The 12,322-nt window shown below is 42.4% G+C and overlaps 1 protein-coding gene across 1 annotated transcript; it reads right to left on the minus strand.

Moving 5' to 3' along the window:
- Positions 1 to 11,308: 11,308 nt before the first annotated feature.
- LOC148022790 (methyltransferase sdnD-like) lies at positions 11,309 to 11,972 on the minus strand. The gene is made up of 2 exons (XM_087695261.1): positions 11,604 to 11,972; positions 11,309 to 11,479 (listed from the first exon to the last, which is right to left on the minus strand). The coding sequence occupies exons 1-2, from the start codon at positions 11,970 to 11,972 to the stop codon at positions 11,309 to 11,311; spliced, it is 540 nt and encodes a 179-aa protein (XP_087551387.1).
- Positions 11,973 to 12,322: the final 350 nt, after the last annotated feature.

The raw sequence follows: 12,322 nt of genomic DNA on the forward strand, positions 1-12,322 counted from the left end.
CGCAAGTTTTGGACCCTTCCATGGAAGGGGGACCTTTGAAGCCCGTAGAGAGTAAAGCCAATAAGGAACCACCAAAGAAGAAGGTGAAAGTTAAGAAAGAGGCAATAAAGCCAGTTCAGCGACCTAAAGAGCGGATGGTTTGGCGTGAAAAGCAAGCTCTATCGAACTATCATGAATTGGATTTGGCAAGCTCTCTTTGCGAAGTCAAGCCGGATGTGAATCTTTTACAGCTTATTAAGCTTTCCCCAGGTATGTCGATGGGATATTAGTAGATTATGCCATTGTTGACACGGGATCATCTGTTAACATTATGAGTTCTGAACAGATGGAAAGGTTGGGTCTTGCGATCTAGAAAGATACCTCCACAATTCTCAAAATGGCAGATGATAGTTTGAGACAGCCAGAAGGCTGCATTACTAAGGTCCATGTCGCTGTTGCAAATGTAGAATGCCTGTTGGACTTTAGGGTGATTCGTTTTGCAGGCCGTCCAAGTTACCAAGTATTACTCGGACGACCTTGGATCTTGCAAGCGGACTGCCAAGTAGATATACCCGCCGGTCGACTGATATTCGGCAGAGGTGCCCAGCGTGTGGTGGTTGATGCTTATCTTGAGTCCCCGCAGAGTGAGAGAGCTCCTCTATCTTCTACAGAATTGGAGACATTAGAAGATTTATCTACCAGTGAGACATCATCGAGTGATGAGTCCAAAGAGGGATCCACCACGGAGGACATCTATCAGATCACTTTGAATGAGCCGATAGAGGGCCAAGATCGTATAAGAGATGCAGATGTTATCGAGCTAGACCTTGGTATGCCTGATGATTCGCGGCCAATCAAATTAGGTTCTCTGCTCAGCTCAGCAGAAAGGGAGGACTATGTGGCCTTGATCCAGGAATTCCGTGATATCTTTGCCTGGAGTTATGATGAGTTGAGAGGCATCCCTCCTAGTCTTGCTATTCATACAATTCCGTTGAAGGAGGGCAGTCGTCCTGTGCGGCAGAAAGTAAGGCGTATGCCTTTTGAATTGAGGGACGGCCTGTTTGAAGAGTTACAGAAGCTTCGAAAAGCGGGTTTGATTTTTCCTGTGCAACACACGGAATGGTGTTCGCCAGTTGTGATTAGAAAGAATAAGAATAATCAAATCCGTTTATGTGTAGACTTTACGGAGTTGAATAAGCAGACAGTTAAGGACTACTACCCGCTGCCATTTATTGACAAGATTTTGGATCAATTAGCGGGTAGGGAGATATATTCATTTATGGATTGCTTTGCAGGATACAACCAAATGGCAATTGCAGAAGAGGACAAGTTGAAAACAACGTTCATCACTGTATTTGGTACTTTTGCGTACCATGTGATGGCCTTTGGTTTATGCAATGCACCTGGTTCGTGGCAACGAATAGCAGATAAGACATTCGGTGACATATCCCCTGAAGAGTTGAAGGTGTTTATTGATGACTTAGGGGCCGCCACCGTGAGAGGAAGGCAGTTGCTCATTTTAGGAAAATGCTTGAGCACTGTAGACAATTTTGCATCGCCCTAAACCCACGAAAGTGTGTTTTTGGAGTACCTTATGGACTATTACTGGGTCATGTGGTCAGTTCAGTAGGAATTGCGACAGACCCCGAGAAGGTCAAAGTTATAGTTGCCATGGGTCCACCACGCACTCCGAAAGAGGTTCATAGCTTTTTGTCTTCGGTTGGTTACTACCGTAGATTCATCAACGCCTTAGCAGAAAGAACGTTGCCGCTTACAAATTTATTATCCTTTAGCTGTTCGTTTGTATGGAGTGACCCTTGTAAGGTAGCATTCGAGGATGTGAAACAGGAGCTAGCAAGAGCACCCGTTTTAAAAGCACCTAAAAGAGGTGAGGTGTTCTATATATTTTTGGCAGCCACCATGTATAGTATCAGCTGTTGTTTAGCCCAAATTTGGGAAGAGAAGTGGCACAACCCGATTGCTTTTGCCCGTCGGAAGCTAGGGGTATCCGAAATCAATTATACTTACATGGAGAAATTGTGTCTAGCAATGGTCTTTGGGACCAAGAAATTCAGGCATTATATTCTCTATGAGAAAGTCGTGCTTTATAGGAAGACAGAGGACCTTCGATTATTGATGAATAAGCTACAGCCGCCTGATCGTCTAGCAAAGTGGTTGATCACTTTGCAAGAATTTGATTATGAAATCAAGAGTAAGCCACCAAGGTTGCAAGGCATCGTGGAATGTCTAATGGACTTTGGGGAGCCGAAAGAATCTATGGCTGAAGGTAGTGACTTGGAGTTGTTATTTAAAATAGATACGGCATCTATTCCCTCCTGGTATGCTGCAATAACACATTATTTATCAACGGGAGAGGCGGGATCCGAACTATCTAAAGCTGAGAGAAGGAAAATTAAGCAGCAAGCGTTAAAGTTTGCTTTGATCGCAGGTGCATTATATCGGCAAGGGGTTGATAACATCTATCGCCGATGTGTGATGCCTGATGAGGTGCCATTAATTTTGGAAGAGTGCCATGATTCTGCTTGCGGTGGCCATTTTGCTGGACGGCTTACAGCACAAAAGGCGTTAAGAGCACGTTATTGGTGGCCTGCCATCTTTCTGGATGCATTTGCGTATGTTAAGCGATGTGATATTTGCCAACGACATGATAGTCGAGAGAATAGGAAACGACCACTCACCCCTATTATGGCGATACTTCCATTTGAGAAGTGGGGAATAGACTTTGTGGGTCCTATTACTCCGTCATCGACTACGCAAAAGAGGTACATCATTGTTGGCAACTGACTACTTCACAAAGTGGTCAGAAGCGCGTGCAACAAGGAAAGATGATGCTAAAGAAACTGCTAGTTTCCTTTTAGAGCAGATAATATGCCGGTTTGGTCCGCCGAAAGAATTAGTGTCGGACCGCGGAACCCATTTCCTGAATAAGGTGATTAAAGGTTTGACAGAGATGTGGCAAATCAAGCATAACAAGACAACCCCATATAATCTGCAAGCCAATGGGCAAGTTGAAAGTACCAACAAGCAGCTTGTGGGCATCCTGTCCAAAATTGTATCAGAAAAGAAACGGGATTGGGATAAAAAGTTATACGTGGCAGTGTGGGCTTATAATACGACCTTCAAACGAGCCACTGGCCATACCCCGTTCAAGTTAGTATATGGGGAGGAGTGTGTCTTGCCTTTAGAGATTGAGCTGCCGACTATTCGGTTTGCCATCAATCATTCTTTGAGCGATGAAGACGCACTTTTTGAGCGCCTAACGACACTGGCACATTTAGATGAGCTTAAGTTGTAGAGCTTATTGCACCAAGAAGTGGCGAAGCGCCGAATGAAGCAGCTACACGACCTCAAAGCCAAGAAATACACCTTTCAAGAAAGGACAGCTTGTTCTGTATTATGATGCACGACGTGAATTATTTCCAGGCAAGCTAGAGCCTAAATGGGATGGGCCCTATAGGATCGTTAGAATAGGAAAGAATAAATCCACAGTTTTGTTAGCTGACCTTGAGGGGATAGAATTTAAAAATAAGATTAATCTTAATAAGATTAAACCTTATTACTTCTGATTGCACTAATGCTATGACTGCCTTGCAGGTCTAGGCGAGATCGATCAAACATCTGCAAGGAAATCGTGATAGAGGTTGATGGGTCGTCTGATCCCTTATTTAGAACACCCATATTTGGAACAAGGGTATCATCAGGGAAAGCTCATTTGATGGAGCGAAGGATACAAGGTGATTGCGCAAGAAGGCGTGACATTTATTTGGGAGATCAAGGTCTTCTGCCATCACTGCCTACAAATTTTGACGAGCATCCCTGTTGAATTCAATGACGATGGAGGGATGGAGCCTACAGTCCACCTGTTGAATATGCTGAATTTCGATTACGATAATTACGAGTAGAGTTCTGGATGGCGGGATATGTAAACCCTTTATGGACGTACACCTTGTACTTTGATGGGGCGTCCAGGGGTCCATGCAAAAAAGGAAGTGTAGGAGTTGTCATCCGAGACCCCCGACGACGCATTGTCCTGAAGTTAGCTGCTTATCTCGGGGTGAATTTTACCAATAATATGGCAAAATACAAAGCCCTGATTATGGGTTTGAATATTGCGAAGAAGGGTGGTATCCTCCAGTTGTTGGTGAAAGGGGACTCTCAGTTGGTTTTAAATGAACTCAATGGGACGTACATGGTACGAAACCCCATCCTTTGTATGTACCATCATACTGCCATAGCCCTGCTAGACGAATTCGATAGAGTGTCTTTTCAGCTGATTCCACGGAATTGGAATCAGTTTGCCGATTCTTTGGCTAATTTCGCGTATGAAGAAGACCTCTTCTTTAATTGTGGCCCTTGTCCCGATATATCTATTGATGGTGAGACATGACCTGGTCGTTTGTGGGGTATGCTTTCTGAACATGCCCTCTTTGGCAGACGATGGTTGATCTGGGTGATGCAGAGGGTAAGCGAGACTCATCTGCCTTTATTATCTGGGACCCATAGACTGATTACACGACATGTGATGCGAACACCTCTTGCAATATACGCAGGAGGGATGGGTCATAATCTAATGCACCTAGTTTAGGACTACGAGCCTATGTTCCCCTCGGAATAGTATGCTTTCATGACTATCATGGTTGTTTCCAGGAGGATGTTATGCATAGCCATGTTTTGTTTCATTAGGCCAAGAGGGCCGATTCAGTTTTGTAGTGAAGTGTTTGATTTCATTAGGCCAAGAGGGTCATTTCCCTGTCTAGTGCGGGTGCGTTTAATCGGGTTTTTGGTTTAAGTGTTGTGCTGGACAGGTTTCGTGTTTCGTGGAATTTGATGGACTTTGGTGGAGCCTTTGCTGCGATGGAAGCTTCTTGCGGCTAATCCAGGTGATATTTCTCCTTTACGAGTACATTTCTTTCCTGTTATATGTGTATTTGTACTTGTCGAGGGGATACATTTTTGTTGGGGACCGGCAACCAAGGCATGAAGTCCCAGGTGTAGGTTGAGTATGTTTGAGGGAGGTCGGACTAGTCATTGCCTCCTGTAAAGACATTGTCAGGCATCGAAAGACCTATTTTAGAAGGACGTCCTAGTGGCCCTATCCTGCTAGCCTTTTAGGCAGCCGTTCTAGGAGTTCTTGTTAGTAGTGAGGCAGTTAGAGAAGGCTGCCAGAAGATAATAATGATGACGCCAGAAACCCTGAACATCCTAAAAGATGAATATAAATGCGAAGGTGTGTAAAAAGGGGTTCTAACCCCTCTCAAAGAAAATAAAAGAAATGAAAATATATAAGCAGTTGCTCATTGCCTTGCGAAGGCCTGGTAGGTTCCTGGGGACGAGTCAGACCCGGGGCCGATACCTTGTCTTCCTAGGGGTGGCTTCTTGCCAAATATAATACCCAAACAAGGAAGGTTGGAGCGAAAATAAAAGTGAGCGTTAGAAAAGGATTAAGTGTCACTTTGTGAGGGCTTGGTAGGTTCTTCGGTGCCGAGACAGGTCCTGAGGCCGATGCCCTGTTCTCCTTGGGTCATTACGCTCAGCTCCCTCCTTTTTACATGCCCAAGTATGTTCCTCCAATACAAACCCTAAAAGACGAAATGTACTGAAAGAAAATACTTTTTGATCAGGCTATAGGAGTCCTCGCCTAGTAGGAGCTCCTAGTGGTGTTGTCTTTAGTTGGTAAGTAGTTTAGAATACCACTTAGGGCAACCTCTTTGATAGGTTTTTTTTAGTTTGGCTGTGTTGGAGCAGTTGGTTAGTGACTGATTTCGGTTCTTCTATTGGATAATGCTAGGCCTACTCCTTGTGGATGTCATGCCTTGGTTCTATCCAGGGGTAGGGGGAGCATTGTGCTGAGTTTTATTATATAATTGTTTTATATCAGTTTGATGCTTCTTTGGTTGTTTATGTGCAGATATGTTCGTGGATTCGACGGGCTGAGTCGCCCTATCCCGTGGTCGCCAATGAGAGCGGAATTTAGGTGACGGGAAGTGCTTAAAAATAACTAAAAATCATGAATATCAAGGGAAAAATATTCAATGTCAAAGGCGGCGGCTCGATCTGGGACGATTTTAAGCGCCAAAGTGCTTTAAAGGCGCCCGAGCGACACTTGTTGATTTTTCATAATTTTTCATACAGTCGTGCGGGTTGACATGAGCTACTGGCCAATGCGAGATGCCAAGCCGGACGCCCAGGATTTTTCAGAGCTCAATTCCGAGTCCGGACGGGGAAATGGCCAAGAAACCGGTCAAGATACGAAGGGGTGGACAAAGTTTGGCCAAAGTGGGCATGACCCTTGGGAGCCCAAATTAAAATGTAGCATGAAACTTTTGAGGGGAGAGATGAGGAAAAATATCGTGGAGAGAGAGAGGAGGACATCACGACTGTACGATTATGGGGCTTCATTTCCCTCTGGATGCTGACTTTATCGCCGCCCTTCGCTCGCGCAATGATGCCCTCTTTGAAGATCTCTGATTTCAGTCTTTCTCTCTCCTCCCTCTCTCTCTTCTAAAGGCAAGTTCATGTGGGAAGAAGAAGGAAGAAGAAAGAATGATGGAGGCTTGTCCGGCATGGATCGGATTGCTCCACGGGCTGGAAATGGTGATTGGTGATTGTGCTGGACATGAAGTGCTGCTGATTTCCAAATTTACAGCCATGGACATGAAACCCGAAACACGCAAATAAGCGGTAATTTAAAATTTTCAAAGGAAATTTGAGCTTTTATGGCTTTTGATTGATGAAATGTTGTTCATGTGGGATAAAAATTGTTCATGTTGCTATTTTCCATGAGTTCTTGCTGGTCATAATCAAAAAATCAGAAAAAATATGCATCTTGTGGTTCAAAATAATAGGCTAAAACACGTAAAACATGAAAAAACAAGGGAAAATGATGGTTTTTGGCATAAAAATGGAAAAGTAAATAGGAACATCAACCAAACTTTCATTTTTCTGCAAGAAGGAACTAAGGGCCACAGCCCATAACCTGTTTTGAATTTTCAGTAATTAAAAATTGCAGGAAAATAAGGGAAAATACAAGAAAAGGGTGGAAAACCCCTAAAAAATAAGGGAAAAATACATTTTGGGTTTCGAAAAATAAGGATAAATAAGAACAATGGTTGTGAATGTTTGTGGGGACTGAAGCATGAGGATTTGCCTCAGTTCAACCCCACCTTCTTGTTCTAGTGTGTCTTTTTCCGTTTTTTTCACATAAAATGATGACAAAATACCCTATAAACCTATTCAACGATGCAATACTTAAACGGGGAAGGGTAGAGAAGTTGAAATATGTCTAAATTCCGTGTGAGATGATGGAAAAGTTACTGATTTTTATGCATAGTATTTTAGGACGGATGATAATTAAAATTAAGAGCTTAGTAGCACGAGGATCACCTCGGTGCTAGGCCCATGCAACGAAGCACGAACGGTAGTTGAAAACCATTAAGAGAATGTTTTTGCACTTGTGCACGATACTGTTTTGCTAAATGTTTGAGCACTAGGCATCCACCAAATGCATAGAGTATGAAAAGAATTTAAAAGTATCAGTGATCAGCTCCTGGACATGCATTGCAATTGGTTTATTAGGACATGACCTACGATGAGAGGCAGTGAGGTACCCATGCTGTAGGCTAGTTGTGGGGTCTAGGGGAAAGAGAAGTAAGGACGATGGTACATTCCTGGACACGTTTATTTGGTACCTTGAGCTACTTTTGTGCGATGTGTCTATTTGTTGAGCGACGCACTAAGGGGCCAATCCCCGAGGTGTAGGAGAGTCGCAGAGGGTTGATGGCCAATCCCCGAGGTGTAGGAGAGTCGCAGAGGAGGAACCCCATGTGTATGTGATTCGAGCCTTTTGGCTATGTGAAAGGGACTCCCTCTGAGGAGTAATATTGGGTTAGGATCAGTTGGACTACAACGTATTACAAACGCAATGTTTAGGAAGGCAAAGATTTTGATAGACGCTCCTGGCCGCGAGGCCGAGGGGTTGTCTTGTGCGTAGTGACGAGGCTCGGCTAGTGCATGAGCCAATGCCGGCCCGTTTTTAGGTCCATCATACACTTTGTCCTTATTTATAGTCTGTAAAGCAAAAGTCCATAACTTTGACACACACTTTGGTTTCTTTTCAATTTGAACACCTTAAGCCGAAGCATCTCTTGTGGCTACATAATATGTCCGAGTAGTCATATCCTCAAAAAGCTTCTTCATTCCACCCTTACCAAAATTTATAGCAATATACTTATTAGTCTTGGTTGCACAGATCTTTCCATCCAGCTAGAAAATAGAAAAATTTCACATAACATTCTTAAATGGTTCACAATCTTTGTGTTCCTACTTAGGACTATCACACCATATGCATCTACACAAATAAAATTTCCTAGGTGGAGCTTGTGAATTACCAGTTTTCCTAGAATCTTCATACTTAGCCAATTTAATATGCAAATCCTCCATAGTTTCTCACTAGCTTATCAATGATCCTCTTTCCTTGACAGTTTAAACCTTTCATTACTTTCTTATTTTCATTAAAAATATTCGCCAACCAATTATAGGATATCTTTGGTTTAAAGAACAAATCGCCACACTTTTGAATGTCTAAAATACAAGTTTTTCCACATATTATATAACATGGAAAGTATACATTGGCTCTTAAAATCATCTATGAGAGAGAGAGAGAGAGAGAGAGAGAGAGAGAGAGAGAGAGCAAAAGTGTAAGAGGGTGAGATAGAAGAAGCTTTAAAAAAAAAAGTTAGCATTGCTTAAGCAATGCTTAAATCTAGACATTGCTTAATTGACCCTTTTCATCATATAAGCAAGCAATGCACACAAATGACACCTCTAGTGATGCGTTTGGATATTGTTTATGTGACAAAACATATCATTGCTACAACCCATGAATCATACTAGGAATAATCCATTATGCCATCAGATGGTTGTGATTGCATCTGTTTGTAATAGAGATGCAATGTATAATTACATGGTAGAAACAAGGCTATTGAGTAGATTAAACTCCTACTTATGAGGGTAAAATAAAAAAATGTTCACACTAACCAATGTTTAGAAGTAGCCATAAAAATCTCAATAAACAAAACTAAATGATCTAATTTAGGTGCTTAGAGATCCCACAATTCTCATGAATAGACGAATACAAGTTCTATCAAATGGATAGCTCTAAAGTATACATCCAAATGTGAGATTTGCAACTCCAAAATAAATAATGGAAAGTGGAGGACCATATTTACGGGAAAGAGAAAAACTAATACTTTTGATAAAGACATAAATGTGTATGTACCAAATATGTGAGTTGCTAACATGTCAACCTTCTTAGGTACCTATGTGCAAAGATGCACAGACGTTGCCATGCAACCAAGTTAACCTCCCAATGTGGAGGGAAGATCATGCTCAACCATGATGATTGTCGCACACATGGAGAGAAAACCATGAGTGAGGTCCATAAGAGAACTAGTTGTCCTCTAATTTATTGTGTGCATCTATTAGTCTTATGGTAGCTCAACTTACACAATCACCTCTTCATAAACTATTATAGGGGTGTCAACAAAACAAGTGAAACATCACTTGAGGTATCAATAGTAGATGAAATATTAAGCTAGTCTTAAGTGTGTGTTTCCTTGCCAACAAGAAGTTTTGTTTGGTCAAAAACAACCTAGCATATCATTGATGGGGCTAAAGAGCTGAGTGGCCAAATTCAGGAGCTTCTAGGTACAAGCAATAGACCTAAGGTGAGTCAGTATTATTATAGTTGGGAGATAGCTAAAGCACATTACTATAGAGGACCATGACTCTACTAAAGGGAACCCAAACAATGGTGGAGGGCCCTATGCAGGGAGCTAAATTGATGGATTTGAGAAAGGTCAAGCATTTCCAACCACTAGAGAGCCCCGAAGTGTGTTCAATACATCAATATCTTGCATGGTCTGGAAGAGTTGGTAGTTTCTCATAATTCACCACATGAAATGGTAGAATGAGCACGACAACAAAGAAACTCGTGCAAAATAGACGTTCATCTCTCTCTCTCTCTCTCTCTCTCTCTCTCTCTCTCTCTCTCTCTCTCTCCCCCCCTTGGACTATAACTTGATATTTTATTTCCTCTTCCTAAAGAACTTTCCTTGTACCTCAAGGAAAGATGAAGAGTGCAAAGTCAAGCAAAAATGTCCAATTCAAAACTTTTATTTCATCTTTGCAAACAAAATATTTACTTGTAGCTCAAAGAAAGATTCGGAGTTCAAAGTTGAGCAAAAACCTCCTATTAGAATTTTGTAGATTCATGAAGAGAAATCAACCAGCATCATTAAGAATGATAAATGGATTAGGAAAAAGAGGTTGAGCTCCAATACCAATTGTTGGCACAATATGGATTGAGTGAAGGGATAAAGATTAATGACGAAGGATACTAAGAAATAAATATAACAATATTAGGCATAATATACCTAACAAAAAGTGGGGATACAATGGACTATAAGCTCGATATAGATCACAAAGATTAAAGCTATCACAGTTGAGAACATCCACTTTTAAGATATCCATATTGGTTGTTCCTAATTTCAAAGGTAATTATGTTAGTGGTCGTTCACACGGAAGACCATTTTATTTAGTGCCACATAATTAGACCATTTGGAGAACATTCCCACACATACAAGACTCCATTGCTTTGATATTCCCATCAATATTACTTTTACTAGTGTGTAAAAGTGTATTTGTTATGCATTTTCTTACTTGTGTATTATGTTTAAACCCATGTTTTGCAAGTGAGACTGAAATTTTCTACTCACAAAATTCATGAATGACAATTTGACTATATTTTGAAATATTGCGATTAGAACGAAGTGTAAAAGTATAAATTAAAAAAAACCTATTTACCAAGTCTAGTAAGTGTTTTGTGGGAATGAAATCTACTTGATAGATAGATTATAACCATGCTGAAAAATAATTAATTTAGTAGAACTATACTAGACTTGCTAATTTCAATATCGGGAAATTACTCTATGGTTATAATGGCTTCATTATATGGTAAATTGATCTATCTATTGGAAAGGCTGCATTGTACCATATGAAAATAATGAACTATATAGAAAAGTCGCTTGATTTACTAAGTTATATGTAGGATTCTTTTTTGATCTAGAGTTTCTTGTGACTTAGCGATATTATGCGCTCTGAGCTAAGCATCACACTCTGGCATTGCATCTTCTAAGAGCTTGGATATAGCTACAATCTTAGGCAGTGGGTATTACAACGTTTGTTGATAGAAGTAGCATCGAATAATTGTAATTCAAGCGTTAAATTAATAAATATGATTATAGGTAAATCACTGGCGTCGTGCATATATCATAAAATTTTTTCCATTCGGGTCGAAGTCTGCATTTACTGCAAAGCCATGCTTTTGTAGTAGGCGAGTGATCAAATCTACCCGCTTCACAGGAACGACTGTGCCGTCGTTGTGGGTGTCGTCGTCCACGTCCGGGACCTCCACGACCACCTAATTTAGGGTCATAGATCAGAAAAGCCCAGCTGTTTTAGGAACAAATCCAGACGTTTATAAGCGTATAAAATGTTCGGGTAAGGCAGCTAGCTGCATGAGTACGAGAGATGGGATCACTGACCTGCCATATCCGGTTCCAGTGCGCTTCCTCGATGCCCTTGAGCACCAGGAGCTCGGCGCCTTCGACGTCCACCTTCAGGAAGTCGATGCGCGCAATGCCGTGTTCCTTCATGACGTCCGACAGCGTGCGCATGGGGACCAGATACTGCCTGGCGCCCTCAAAGAAGTGCGGATCCATGGTGCCGCCCTGCGCACGGATCTTCTCCTCAGGGTTGATGGTGGAGTTGCCCGGAAGGCGCGGAAACAGAGTGGCTGGCACGTCGGCATGCACTTCGTCGCCAAGCGCCACATTCAACAAGGCCTTCACAGTCATAGAACTGATATCGGGTCGCCGACCGCCCGCCGATCGATGGTCTGGCTTCATCATCATGCCGACTGCGACGTCGACGTTGCGTCGCAAGACCTAGAATATGGGCGGAAGCGCTTCAATGCCGTAGTACGTCACGGGCTGTGATGCGGCTGTCGACGTATGCTCACTCCCACCATCATGAGTGCTTATGTTATTACCAGCGCGAGCTGCTGATGCAGCTGCAATATGCAGGCAGAACATTCCGATGTTAGCCCCCACGTCCACCACCACGTCGCCTGGACGCACCGCTACCCCGTGCTTGCTGTACACACCATCCTCAAAGATTTCGCGGTAGATGGCCTCCACCTCGATTATCGACCCTGGAAGGATCTCGATGGTCTCCCCTGTTGCTGGCACAAGGAATTGTGCAG

Source organism: Lygodium microphyllum, chromosome 16 (assembly GCF_053477565.2).
Source record: "Lygodium microphyllum isolate KBCC chromosome 16, Lygodium_microphyllum_v1.1.10, whole genome shotgun sequence".
Classification (NCBI taxonomy): Eukaryota; Viridiplantae; Streptophyta; class Polypodiopsida; order Schizaeales; family Lygodiaceae; genus Lygodium; species Lygodium microphyllum.

Excerpts from the sequence above, each read along its gene's own strand:
- LOC148022790 (XM_087695261.1), bottom strand. The coding sequence starts at position 11,972 with ATGATGATGAAGCCAGACCATCGATCGGCGGGCGGTCGGCGACCCGAT. Across the intron at positions 11,480-11,603 it reads ACTGGAACCGGATATGGCAG|GTGGTCGTGGAGGTCCCGGA; the intron begins GTCAGTGATCCC and ends ACCCTAAATTAG.